Raw genomic sequence first — 12,705 nt, forward strand, 5'->3', positions numbered from 1 at the left:
AGTGTTGTTGCAAATACTTCTTAGTTTCATCTATCTCACATATATCACTCCTGGATATTAGGATGTCATATCAACATAAACAATAAGAATAATAATCTCATTCGTGCTGTATCATACAAACACAAAATGATCAGATTTGCACTGTTTGAAGCCAACAACTCCGATTATTTTATTGAATTTATCAAACTAGGCTCTGAGACTTTGTTTAAGATCATACATAGCTTTTTTAAGTTTACAGACCATAGTAGCATTCTCCCCTTAAGGAACATACCCTAGAGGTTGCTCCAAAAAAATGGTCACGTGCAAATCACCATAGAGGAAGGTATTTTTCACATCTAGTTGATACATTGACCAAGATAGATTGATTGACAGCCAAGAGAACAAAACTTTAATAAAATTCAAGCGGGGAGTTGGAGAGAACGTCTCAAAGTAGTCAACACCATAAGTTTGTGTAAATCATTTGGCCACCAGACGAGCTTTATATCGATCAATAATACTGTCTGCTTTAAATTTTAAAGTAAACACCTAATAACATACAACAATATTAACAAAAGGTGGTGCAACCACTGGCTCCCATGTACCACGAGGGATAAGGGCAAACATATCCTCCTCCGTTACAGTTCACCAAGCTGAGTGTTGATAAGCCTTAAAGTAGGAAGTTGAAACTTCTATGGATGATAAAGAAACATCAAAAGCACAGATGAAGCGATATGAATTTGTTATGTCAAAGTAAGACTTGTAAACCTAAAATGTTTAGGAAACGGATCAATAGTGGGGGAGAGAACATTAGGAGCTACAGGAAGAGGAGGTGAAGGACATGAATTTGGTTCTAGCCGAGCACGCCGTGTGTACACTTGCAATGGTCTAGTAGACGGAGTATTTGTAGTGGGAGATATGAATGGTGGGATAGGTGGGAGGAGATGCTAATGTATTATGTGTTTGATCTAGAAGTGGAGAAAAGTATGGTTGAGACTAAAAAAATGTAACATCAGCATTGGTATAATTGTATTTTGTGAGTGGGTCAAGACCGATATTCTTTTTGTGTGTGAGAATATCCATGCAGGATACATTTAATAGAGTGAGAAGATAATTTATCTAGGCCAGGAGTAAAATTATGAACAAAGCAAACACAATCAAATACGCAAAGAGACATCAAGAAAAGAGATTTGTCAGGATGAAGACAAGAGAAGGGGTATCCCCATGTAACATAGTAGACGACATCCTATTTATGAGAAAATAGGCTGTGAGAACAGTATGGTGCCACAAAAACTTAAGAACATGCATGTGACATAGAAGAGTACGAGCCACATTTAAAATATGACGGTATTTGCGTTTAGGAACACCATTTTATTGGGAAGTGTATGAGCAAAAGGTTGATGAATTATGTCATGAGAATCATAGAATGTAGACAATCTTTTGAGTGAACTCAAGTGCATTATCGGTATGAAGAATGCGCAACAACATAATATTGGGTTTTTATTTTATTATAAAATGATATTAACACCTTAGAAACTTCATATTTTTGAGTAAATATAACCACATCATGCAAGAATAATCATCAACAAAAATTATAAAATACTGAAGGCCCCCCTAGACTCAACTCTACTAGGTCCCCAGACATCACAATGAAAGTTCAAATTCAAAAAAGCTACGCTTATCAATTCTAGAAGGAAAAGAAGTCCGATGGTGTTTGTCAAACTTATAGGACTCACACCAGAAATCAGTAGATTGAACAAGAACTATAGTTTTAAGAGCAGAAAAAGATGGGTGACTTGGACAATAATGCATAGGGAGACACAGTTGCTAAGAGTGCCCGGGAACTCACAGGTGTAACCGAATCCAAATAGCCATCACGCTCATGTCCATCAATCATCCTCTTTGTTTGCAGATCCTAAAAAATATAATAGGATGGATAAAAAGATACATAACAGTTGTGAGTTTTTGTTATTTGGTTTATGGACAGTAAACTATAAGGAAATTTAGGTGCAATGAGAATATTATCAATAGTGATATTTGCATTGGGCTGACAACACCTATTCTCGTAATTGGAGAATAGGTATCATTGGCTAGACGGACAGAGGATAAAGATGAGGAAACAAAAGAGGAAGAGAAAACAGACTTGTTACCAATCAATTGAGAATATTAGCTGGCATATTAGAGAAATTCATGTTGATACTAATAAAGGGCAACCAGATACATGAAGCTCTTGCCAATATCGGGTCTCGAAGAAGGGTCTATTATACGCAGCCTTATCCTGGTTTGCAAGAGACTATTTTTTCGACTCAAACTCATGACCTTTAGGTTACATTATAGTAACTTTATCTTTGCGCCAAGTCTCCCCTTCACATTTGGGAAATAAGTCCTATAAAATTTAAGGAGTGTAATGTATATGATTAAATGGCTATTCTCACATTTGCCCTATATATTTTCCTAAAATCTCATTCAAAAATTTCATACTCATTTCTTCGCTCCCTTCCAAATTGTGAGAAGAATTGGATCTAATGCATGTAGTATTGAATTGCTTACTAATTTGAACACTAGCTCAATTTTGAATGCTAACGATTTATTGCCTTGCCTTGAGACATTCAAGTCATTCTCTTTGTCCATGTTCTAATAGTATCGACTCTTGAACTCCCATCCTTGATTAAAACCACTCCTTTAATTTAGCATATTGTAGATTCTCAAGCGATGATATTCCTTGATAGAAGCACCCAAAGGTATTCAGTCCATCAAAAAGGACTTCCGGAGATTCATGATACCTGGATTACTAAGGACAAAATTCGTGGCTTGCTTTTGAGCTACTTGAAATGAACCAGTAGCCGCCTGATCCATCTACAAAGCCATCCCCACTTCACACCTGTGTGGTGCAACCAAGTATGCTGAGTCAGTATGTGCTGTAAAGTCCATAATGGCCGACGAAGGTGATGAGTAAGAAGGATGATGGGGCTAAAGAAGGGCACCCGCTTCTTATCATTACAACTTTGACGAAGCTATTTATGGACTACGAGTGTAGAGGTTTAGACACACTTGAGCAATACCAAGGTATTTATTCCTAGAAGTAGTTTGTAGTTTGTAAATCTTTCTGAAGGAGAAGTAAATTCTTTGAGCATCGTCTCAGGTTTTCTTCTAAATTCTCAGAGAGCGATCCTATTTTGGTATCATAGATCATGGAAGGCTAAATTTCTAGTTCAAGGTGAAGGTAAGGGCTTTTTATACCACACAGTTATATGCTCATTAATAATCCTTATTTACAAGAAGTTAATCACAAGGCTGAAAGGTGGAGACTCGACAAACATCCTTGGTCCAGAGTTCCGCAAGGCTAGTAAGTGTGTAAGACGATAAGCCTGAAGGCCTTAATTGAGGATACTTCTTGGTAGGAATCAGAAGTATATTCAGATAAGCATATGATAAGGCGACCGAATTTATTAACTGAATGCAAAAGACTGCCGCGTACGTAAGTCTCCAAGCGGAGCCGTTACCAGTCAGGTGAGCACGAAAGTTTTATGAATTCCTAAGCCGTAAGTATGTGTATCTGATGTATCATCCATGTCCGAAAAATTTGAGTAAAATATAAGAGAATAGTATATACTAATTTGGATAATCTCATCTCCCCACTTGATGAAATCAAGTTCCTTTTTGGGAAAGAGATGATTTAAAAATGAAAACGAATTCGAGAATAATTGGAGTCTAACTGAATTTTGAACTGATAATAATTGTTTCATAAAATTTTGAACTATCTAGTAATTTAGGGTACAAACGTTTTTTGCTTTTAGTATTAAAGGAGGTGCTGTGTTCCTAACTATGATCTAGCATTGTTTTCGATTGATTATTTATTTATTAGTTTTCATTAAGGTTGAGTCAATAAAGTAGTCCCAGTATCTTTTAATTAATAAAAATTTATACTTTGCTTTTTTTTTTGGATGAGAGTTATCTTCATGAGGATACTCACTTTGATTTCTTATTGTGCTACATCAAGCGGAGGGAGAGATTCCTTGCTGCTTGCATAACTCACTATGGACGATCTCTTTCAATTGCTCACAAAACAAAGATGTTTGATATTGATAGAGGAGCTATTGTTTGCATGAGAGAAGGATCGATGGATTGTTAGAATGGCTAGAAAGGAATGCTGGAGTTGGTACCTTGCTGCCCATGTCTAAGGGAGGAGGGAAGGATATCTATAGAGTGGGTGGAATTTGTCATGAGAGAAGTGTGACCGTGCATGCTTGGAGGGGAAGAGTTAATTATAGGGGGTAAAAGCTAGCTCTTGAGAGGGGCAAAGACATTGATGATCTCGGACTCAATTTGAGGGGCAAGGCAGGCCAACTATTCATAAGAGCATTAGGTGGTGGTGGGCTCTTCGTGAGGGTGGCAGGTGGTGGTTAGCTCTTTGTGAGGGGGTGGTGTGTAGAGGAGACCATTTGTAAGGTGTGCAATGGTGGACTTTGGCAAGAGGTTGTGTGTGGGTGTGGGTAGCAACCACTAGAATATTGATTTTTTATTTGGCTAATAGATACAGGGTTAAATAATTAATAACTAAAAAATATTGCTTGGGAAACATTTGATGCGGACTAAACAATTATTGACACTGAAATCAAATTTAAGCTAGAAACATTTTGTTTACATCCAGTGTTGATGATCAGAGAACTCATGCTCCCTTGCAAGTCGGTGCAGGCAACAATCGCTTGAATTGATTTTTTTATTTAATAATAAAAAAACTACCAGGTGGATGGTTAAACTAACAAGTGTATCCAACAGAAATTAGTAATGGAGATGAATGACAATCCCCTTTAAAAGTTTATAAATGCAAAAATGAAAACTCCAAAGCCCAACTTTTAATTTGACATACTTTAGAAAATGATGAGCCTATTTGGGAGCAATTTGAAAGTTGGAAAGTCAAAAAGTCAACCATGAATTCCCATCAATCGTAATAAATTTCTAGCAATTTCAATGTATTTTAATTTTCAATGTTTGAGAAATATAGAAGCATCAATCAAGAGTCTTTATGAGTCTTTCAAATTTTCTATGTTAAAGAGTACATCTAGGTGTATTTTACTAAACCGCGTAGGTAAAGTATCAAAATTATCAAATCGCGTAGCGTATTTTCAAAATGACCGAATCAAGTACCCATTTCCTATTTTACCCTTAATTAGTCGATTGATAAAAAAAATCAGTTGAATTAATTTTCTATTTGAAAATACTGATTTTTTTACCAGTCGAATTAATTTATCTCACTGTCGAAATTTCAAAATTTTATGCAAATTAGTCGATTGATTTATTTTTTTATCAGCACTAGTTTCATGTTAATCTGAGGTCGTTTGGTCAACTGATTTTGGATAAAATCGGTTGATGGACCAAACGATCTCGGATTGACATGAAATTAGTCCTTATGTGTTGGGCTAGTTCTCCTGATTATATCCATGCCCTCAAATATCAATTTGACCGCATATATTGAGAGCAGTGATTTTTTAATATGAATTAAATTTTTCGAACACATTCATCTTAAAAAAAAATCACTGCCCTTAATATATTGGGTCAAACCAAAATCGGATGATGGACCAAACGACATGACATGAAAAACTTCTATGTGTTCAGTTAGTTCTCCTAATTATATCTATACTCTCAAATATCAATTTGACTCAATACATTCCAGGGCAGTAATTTTTTGAACACGAATTAAATTTTTCGAATACATTTGTGTTCAAAAAATCATTGTCAATATGTCAGTTTTGCATTTTTGATTGACCAAACATCCTAGGATTGACATGAAACCAACTCCTATGTGTGCATTTAATTCTCCTGATTATATCCATGTCCTCAAATATCATTTTGACTCAATATATTGAGAGCAGTGATTTTTTAAACATGAATGTGTTCGAAAAATTCAATTTGTGTATAAAAAATTACTGCTCTTAATATATTGGGTCAAATTGATGTTTGAGGGCATGAATATAATCAAAACAACTAATCAAACACATAAAAGCCAGTTTTATGTCAATTTGAGGTCATTTGGTCCATTTTGGGCAAAATCGACTGATGAACCAAACATTCTCGGATTGATATGAAACTAATTCCTATGTATTCGTCTAGTTCTCCTGATTATATACATGTCCTTAAACTCAATTTGAGCTAATATATTCAGAGCGGTGATTTTTTGAACACCAATGTGTTCGAAAAATATAATTCATGTTTAAAAAATCACTATTCTCAATATATTAGGTCAAATTGATATTTGAGCATATGGATATAATCAAGAGAACTAGGCGAACACATATGAATTAGTTTCATGTCAATCCAAGAATGTTAGGTCCATTAGTCGAACATCCTCGGATTGACATGAAACTAGTTCCTATGTATTGGTCTAGTTCTCCTAACTATATCTATACTTTCAAATATCAATTTAACCTAATATATTAAGAGCAATGATTTTTTTGAACATGAATGTGTTCGAAAAATTTAATTCGTGTTTAAAAAATTACTGTTCTCAATATAATCAGGAGAACTAGCCGAACATATAGGAACTAATTTTATGTCAATTCGAGGTTGTTTGGTCATCAACCGATTTTTCCCAAAATCGATTTTGATTTAAAAAAAAATAAATCAATTGACTGATTTGCTCAAAATTTTGAAATTTCGGCATAAAGATAAATCAATTCAATTGGTAAAAAAATTAGTCGACTGATTTTCAAATAGAAAATCGATTCGACTGATTTATCAGTCCACTGATTATGGGTAAAATGAAAAGTGGGTACATGATTTGGTCATTTTGAAACTACCTTACGCGATTTGATAATATCGATACCTTACCTACGCGGTTTGGTAAAAAGCTGAGTTTGTTTCTGTATTGCTAGAATAAGATATAGAAAGTGAGTTTTTAACACTTTTTTCTGATTATGTGATGCAATCCCCTATTGTGTGATGCCTAGTACTCCTTAGTCGTGATGCCTAACTTTCTATAACCTTTATTCACTTATGTACCTTAAATTTCAGATTTCTAGTCCACCAAAACCTTCAAACATTCAAGCTTTCTTTCAGATTTCTACTCCACAAATTTACTAATAATCAGTCCTGCTGCATCAATTAGTTAGGGAGCATTTGTTGTGGAATGAGTGTTGGTGCTGAAAGAAATAAAAAAATTAAAATTAGAAGCATTTTGTTTACTTGGTGTTTCTAGTAATTGTGCGTTCATCTTCCCAAAAGTCTCAACATGAGATCCTTTTACTTGATCATTGTTATTGTTCGATTAACAAGGGATTCTTAAGATCATGTAATATTCCCTGCTTTGAAACCTATAATTAAATAGAGAAACTCAGAAAGTTTGCTAGTTTTAGTTGATGAGCCAATCAAGCATAGGAATCTACCTCTCTATGCAGAACACATCTATAGATTAAAATTCATTTCCGGTGATTTAGGTGTTCTTTCATAATTTTATTATAATACATTGATCTAACCTTTAGGTGACGTTTGGTTAAATGATGGGAATGACTATGAGTATGAGTTTGATAGTAAAGTGTAATAGGAATGGGAATGAAAATGAAACCCACCTAGTTATACGGGTTTGGTTGATTCCTATAAATCTAGAAATCATTCTCAAATTGTCATTCCCAAACCCACAATCCAAACACCATCTTTTACTATCATTCCATTCCCTCATTCCCAAACCCATCAACCAAACACCCCTTAATGTTTTATCAAATCTAAAATGATCTTTCATTTTTATCTAATCTAGCACAACCTGTATATTTTGTGTTAAAATCTAGCATCCGATAGATGCCCATCCATCTTTTCATTAAAAAGATGACATGACATGCATGTGTTATTTGCCAACTCAATAAATTGTATATTTTAATGCTTATGTGGATTAAATTCAAATCTCTCTTTCCAAATCCGCCTCGTCTTCTATCACTCACCCCACCTCCAACCTCCTGCTGTTCCCAGCACATCCATGAAGCAAACATAGTGCTCCCTTTACTCTGGTTTCTTTTCAGTCTGCCCATTTCTCCTTGTAATCTCCAAATTGACATGGTTGACTCCCACATTTACTTTGACTTCCACTTTCAATTTCTAGAAATTATTTTGGAGAGGAAAAGAGAGAGATTTATAGGTGAAGTAGAGAAGTGACAAAAGATGGGGTCGTTCATGTTGAGGTTCGTTAGCTTCTTGAGAGGGCTCCATTGGATGTAGTGGTGCCGGCCATGGATGATCAGGTGCTGTGCAGCGGCAGCAGTGTGAAAGATAGATGGAGATGATCAACGAGGCAGACAGCAACTCCACATTCCAAGGTGGTGGCTTGATCCCTTTTTCAATTTTTAGGATCTGCGGGGTTGATTTGGGGAAATATTGGTTTTTGTAGATCTTGATGTTGCTTTTTAATGTGCATTATGCTGGTTCTGTATCTAAATTGCAATTTTTGTCCCTTTGATCTGCGGTTAAGTGGTAAAATTGTGTTGGATTGAAAGAACACCCTTATTCCTAATCCAAGATCAGAGGTGTATTGCCTTTTAGATTTATAGGTCAACTATGACATCATAATCATCTCAATTTTTATGCAGTTTACAGGATATTCCTGGCACATTTACAACATTTTATAATACACATTATCTCATGATCTCACCTCCCACCACCTCCCCCTCTTACCTCTTCTTCCTCCAACTAGTAGTGGCCCTGTGTGGGAGTGAGAGATCCCTCAGTCAGCCACCTGCAGTGCCCAGTGGGGTGAGTGGATCTGTTGGGAACAACAGCAGAGGAGATGGGAGGTGGGGTGAGTGCTTGGAGGGAAAAGGAGGAGGCTGTTATGGAAGGAATATTAATCCATATACAATTTATTGAATAGATATCTGATGGATACTGAATTTTAACACAAAATGTTGTAGGTTGTGCTAGATTAGATAATGAAAGGTTGTACTAGATTTGAAAAAACCATTAAAGTTATACTAGATCAGTGTATGTACCCTTCTATTTACTATATATGCATTGCTTGGTGCTGAGCCTAATTACTGAAAACAGAAAACGGTTAAGGTTGTGCTCGATCAATGGATTAACCCTTATATTTACAATATGCATTGCTTGGTGCTGATCCTAATTGCATGATCTTTATAATTTTGTAAAATGCAGGAACAATATAAATTTGCCATGTTCACTTTGCTGGTTTTTTCACATTGATATGAGTGATCATTTGTGTTTTCTTTCCATTGACAAATTTATCCAATGTATCAGCTAGAGCTGAATTTCCTTCCAGAACTAAGATATAGGTGTTTTGTTTTTTAGTTCAACCTTAAATAATCCAACGGGGTAATATGTTTGATCTTTTTTAATGTGTTTATGTGGTACTACTGCAGTTGTGGGACATGAAACTTGTTCAGACTATATCTGCTCTTCCTGGAGTAGAAAGAGTAGTAGTTATTGGGACTCTATTTGCTTTTCAACTCAAATCTGATGGCTCTGATGCAGGGTATGTTTCTATTCCAATTCAGCTAATAATAAAGTTCCCTTTAGGTAAAACTAAAAAGCTACTCAAATGCATTGAGCTTATGTAGCTTATCAAAGTCCAGTCATGAAAATAACTCATGGTTTATGTTAAGACTCAGTAGGTCTTGCTATTGCTCTTATTTCACCATGCCTATCGCTTGAATAAGTTGATTGACAATTGTAACTCCACAACTTATATTATTTTCTTTAGCCTATTGATGGTCCATTGCTCATGCAGATATGCTTCATTGTTTGCGAGTTCCCTGGTCCAACAGCTTCGTGCAGATGGTCTTTACATAAGGCCTCTTGGGAATGTCATTTACCTCATGTGTGGCCCATGCACATCGCCACATTTCTGTACCGAACAACTTCACAAAGTACATCGTAGAATTTGTGAATTCAGCAAACCTCATATTGAAGAATGAAGTTGTGAAAAAAGGGGTACCGGAGCAAGCATTCTCATTGTTCGAATAACCCTACCTTCATGAGGAACCTCTTTGTGCTGGTAGTCATGTCACTAAAAAGTGATATATCTAAAATACTGAATGAGAAAATACGGATGCTAGCGTAGATGTTGGAGGACACAACTATATAATAACTGATTTGTTTTCAACCAGAATTTTGATGCATTTGTCGTGGTAAGTTTTTCATCTACGTTAGGTATGATGTGGTTGGCTTAGCAAATGACCACAAAGTCAGATCTGACATGGATCTAGTGAGTTGGGTTGGATGGATGCAATATGAGATGAGGCTGGATTGGAGGTTGCAAATGCAACTTGACTGAGAACCAATGGGGAATGGTGTTGCGTAATAATGTTGACGGTGTCATTGATCAACAATATAGAGGATTCTACAACATAATCATCCGAGTTGAAGGCACTTCGATTGAGGTGTCAAGGAGAGCTGTTTAGATCAGTTGAGGTGAATCCTAACCATTTGAGGTACCTGGTATGACCTGAGGTGAGTTGGGTTTAAGCTAAGGTGGGTGAGGTCGGGCCATGGATGAGACATTAAAATGAACTACCTTGTTTTTATATGCCCCTTGAGGCTGCTAATGCTTGCCGTAGGCATAGCATGTTAAAGGTTAGGACTCCTGTTATTGTAGCAGGTCCCATTTATAGGGTGAATGGTGTCTCTTTTCATCTTCTCGGGTTTCTGCTTTTCTCCTCTTTAGCGGTGGTGGTGAGGGATTCTCTGCATGCAGGGACTTGATCCAAGACTGAAGCGGACCCACGTTAGTTACCACACCAGCTCGGGATGGGTTATGTGGACGATTGAATGCTTGAGGACACCCATTGACCGATCACATGAGTGAGCCTTCTCTCCTACGACGACAGTTGTTGGTATGTATTGCCAATTTTATTCGATTGTTAGTCTTGTATCATTTTCTTCGGGAGTAGAGATGGGGAAAAAGTTAAAATTTTGATATACCACACATAATATATCAAAATATATCTGACCTTATCAATTTAATGGTATACCAAAAATTTTAGTATGGACATTACTAAAATTTTTGGTATCGATATCAATATAACATTTATATCAAAATTTTTAGTATATTGTACTGATATCAAAATTTTACACTAAAAAAATATGAAATTTAACCATATCAAAAATTTGATATACCAAAAATTTAGTACGATATCGATATATTTTTTTGTATATACCGAATATTTTTATATGGTATATGGTATATAATTTTTTTTTTTATATAATTTCAGTATACCATCCCTATCCAGGAGGCCACTAATGGATATTAACTCTGTCAGAAATGGTGAGAGGTGAATCCTCATAAAAGCCAACTCAGCCAGGCTCCTTCCTAACAAGCCTATGACATGGCCATTTGGCTTTGAGCCACTTGGGCTTCTTTGGATTGAAATAGGTTTGGAGAGGCCCTTAACGGGGGCGGGTTGACTTGGGTGACATCACATGCCCCCCTTTTAAATCGGAGTGAAGAGTGAAGTCGAATGAAGTTCTATAAATTAGAAAGTCAATTAGGAGAGGCTCATACAGAATTAGATCCAACAATGCACGCTCTCACTATGGGGATTTTGAAGATGGAACAAATTGATAGCTGATATCCTTTGAATGCCATCTCCTATAGATTTGCTCGGGGAAGAAGTATCCAAATTCTTGCCTAAGACTTAATATAAAGGATGTGTCCTTGTAGCCAGAAATAAGAACACCCCTCGTATTAAGATTGAGGAGAGATGCTCGATCCCGTGGGCAGTAATAAGGATGACCTTTGTGTCTAGATCGGGTTGGGGAGAGGTACTCGATGCCGCGACTAGTAAAAAGAATAACCTTTATGTCTGGATCGGGAGAGGTGCTTGATCCTGCATGTCACACCCTAAGGGTAATATTGTCCAACAAAAATAAAAATCGGATAGCACCTCCCTTGTAGCAGTAACAAATGAAATATGTATACAATGCCACAAGACTACTCATAAGCTATCAACAACCCATATGGTTGGATGTAAACACAATCACGCAGTTTATAATCAGCCTGCACAGCTGGAAGTAAACACAACCACGCAGTTAATAAGCAACCCGTACGGCTGAAACAAAATACAATGGAAGTCACAAAATAACGAATGCAAAATCATAAAACAACTAATTGTGAGCCGACCCGTCTTGTACAACAACATCAAAATAATTACGGGAAGCCACAAGACTAAACTTCTTACAAAAGATACATATACATGTACAAGTCCAAAACCAATAATGCAAATGATAGCAATAACGGAAGAAGTCACTCGATGTGATATGGGACTAGCGGACAGGATCTCCAAGTAACTCCATAAATCCTCTACATGCTCTTTGGCGAAAGAAAAACCAGTACAAGGGGTGGTGAGTGCTAATAACTCTATGGGTAATAGATAGATAGTGCATGAATATAATATTTCCAGATATTCAAAAGTATATAGTCTCATAGGGAAACGATCAACAAGTATAATAGTAATGCCATAATAAGTGTCCATACCTGAACGATGTCCCAAGCACCTAAAAACTGCAAGTGTAAGAGTGAATCTACAACATAACTACTTGTATATACTAAAACATCATATATGGTCTATCCAGCTACTAATAAGCAGACCAAAGTCAAGTACATGCAACTGACATATCTCAACCATATGCAAACATATCACAAATATATAGATATAATCAATAACAAGCATATGCAATCACATAACATATGCATATACACGGCATGGTTACTCCTGCCTACTCCTCAGCTAT

General features: G+C 36.2%; 1 protein-coding gene across 1 annotated transcript in view; it reads left to right on the top strand.

Annotated features, from left to right (window-relative positions):
- LOC122025747 (bifunctional dethiobiotin synthetase/7,8-diamino-pelargonic acid aminotransferase, mitochondrial-like) overlaps positions 1-10,094 on the top strand; it is a 62,399-nt gene extending 52,305 nt beyond the window's left edge. Inside the window, exons 11-12 of the mRNA XM_042584618.1 lie at positions 9,336-9,448; positions 9,704-10,094. Coding sequence (XP_042440552.1) covers positions 9,336-9,448; positions 9,704-9,890 — 300 coding nt within the window. The 3' untranslated portion in view covers positions 9,891-10,094. The remainder of the gene's footprint in view (positions 1-9,335; positions 9,449-9,703) is intronic.
- The last annotated feature ends 2,611 nt before the right edge of the window (positions 10,095-12,705 follow it).

The sequence above is a fragment of the Zingiber officinale genome, chromosome 1A (assembly GCF_018446385.1).
Source record: "Zingiber officinale cultivar Zhangliang chromosome 1A, Zo_v1.1, whole genome shotgun sequence".
Taxonomy (NCBI): Eukaryota; Viridiplantae; Streptophyta; class Magnoliopsida; order Zingiberales; family Zingiberaceae; genus Zingiber; species Zingiber officinale.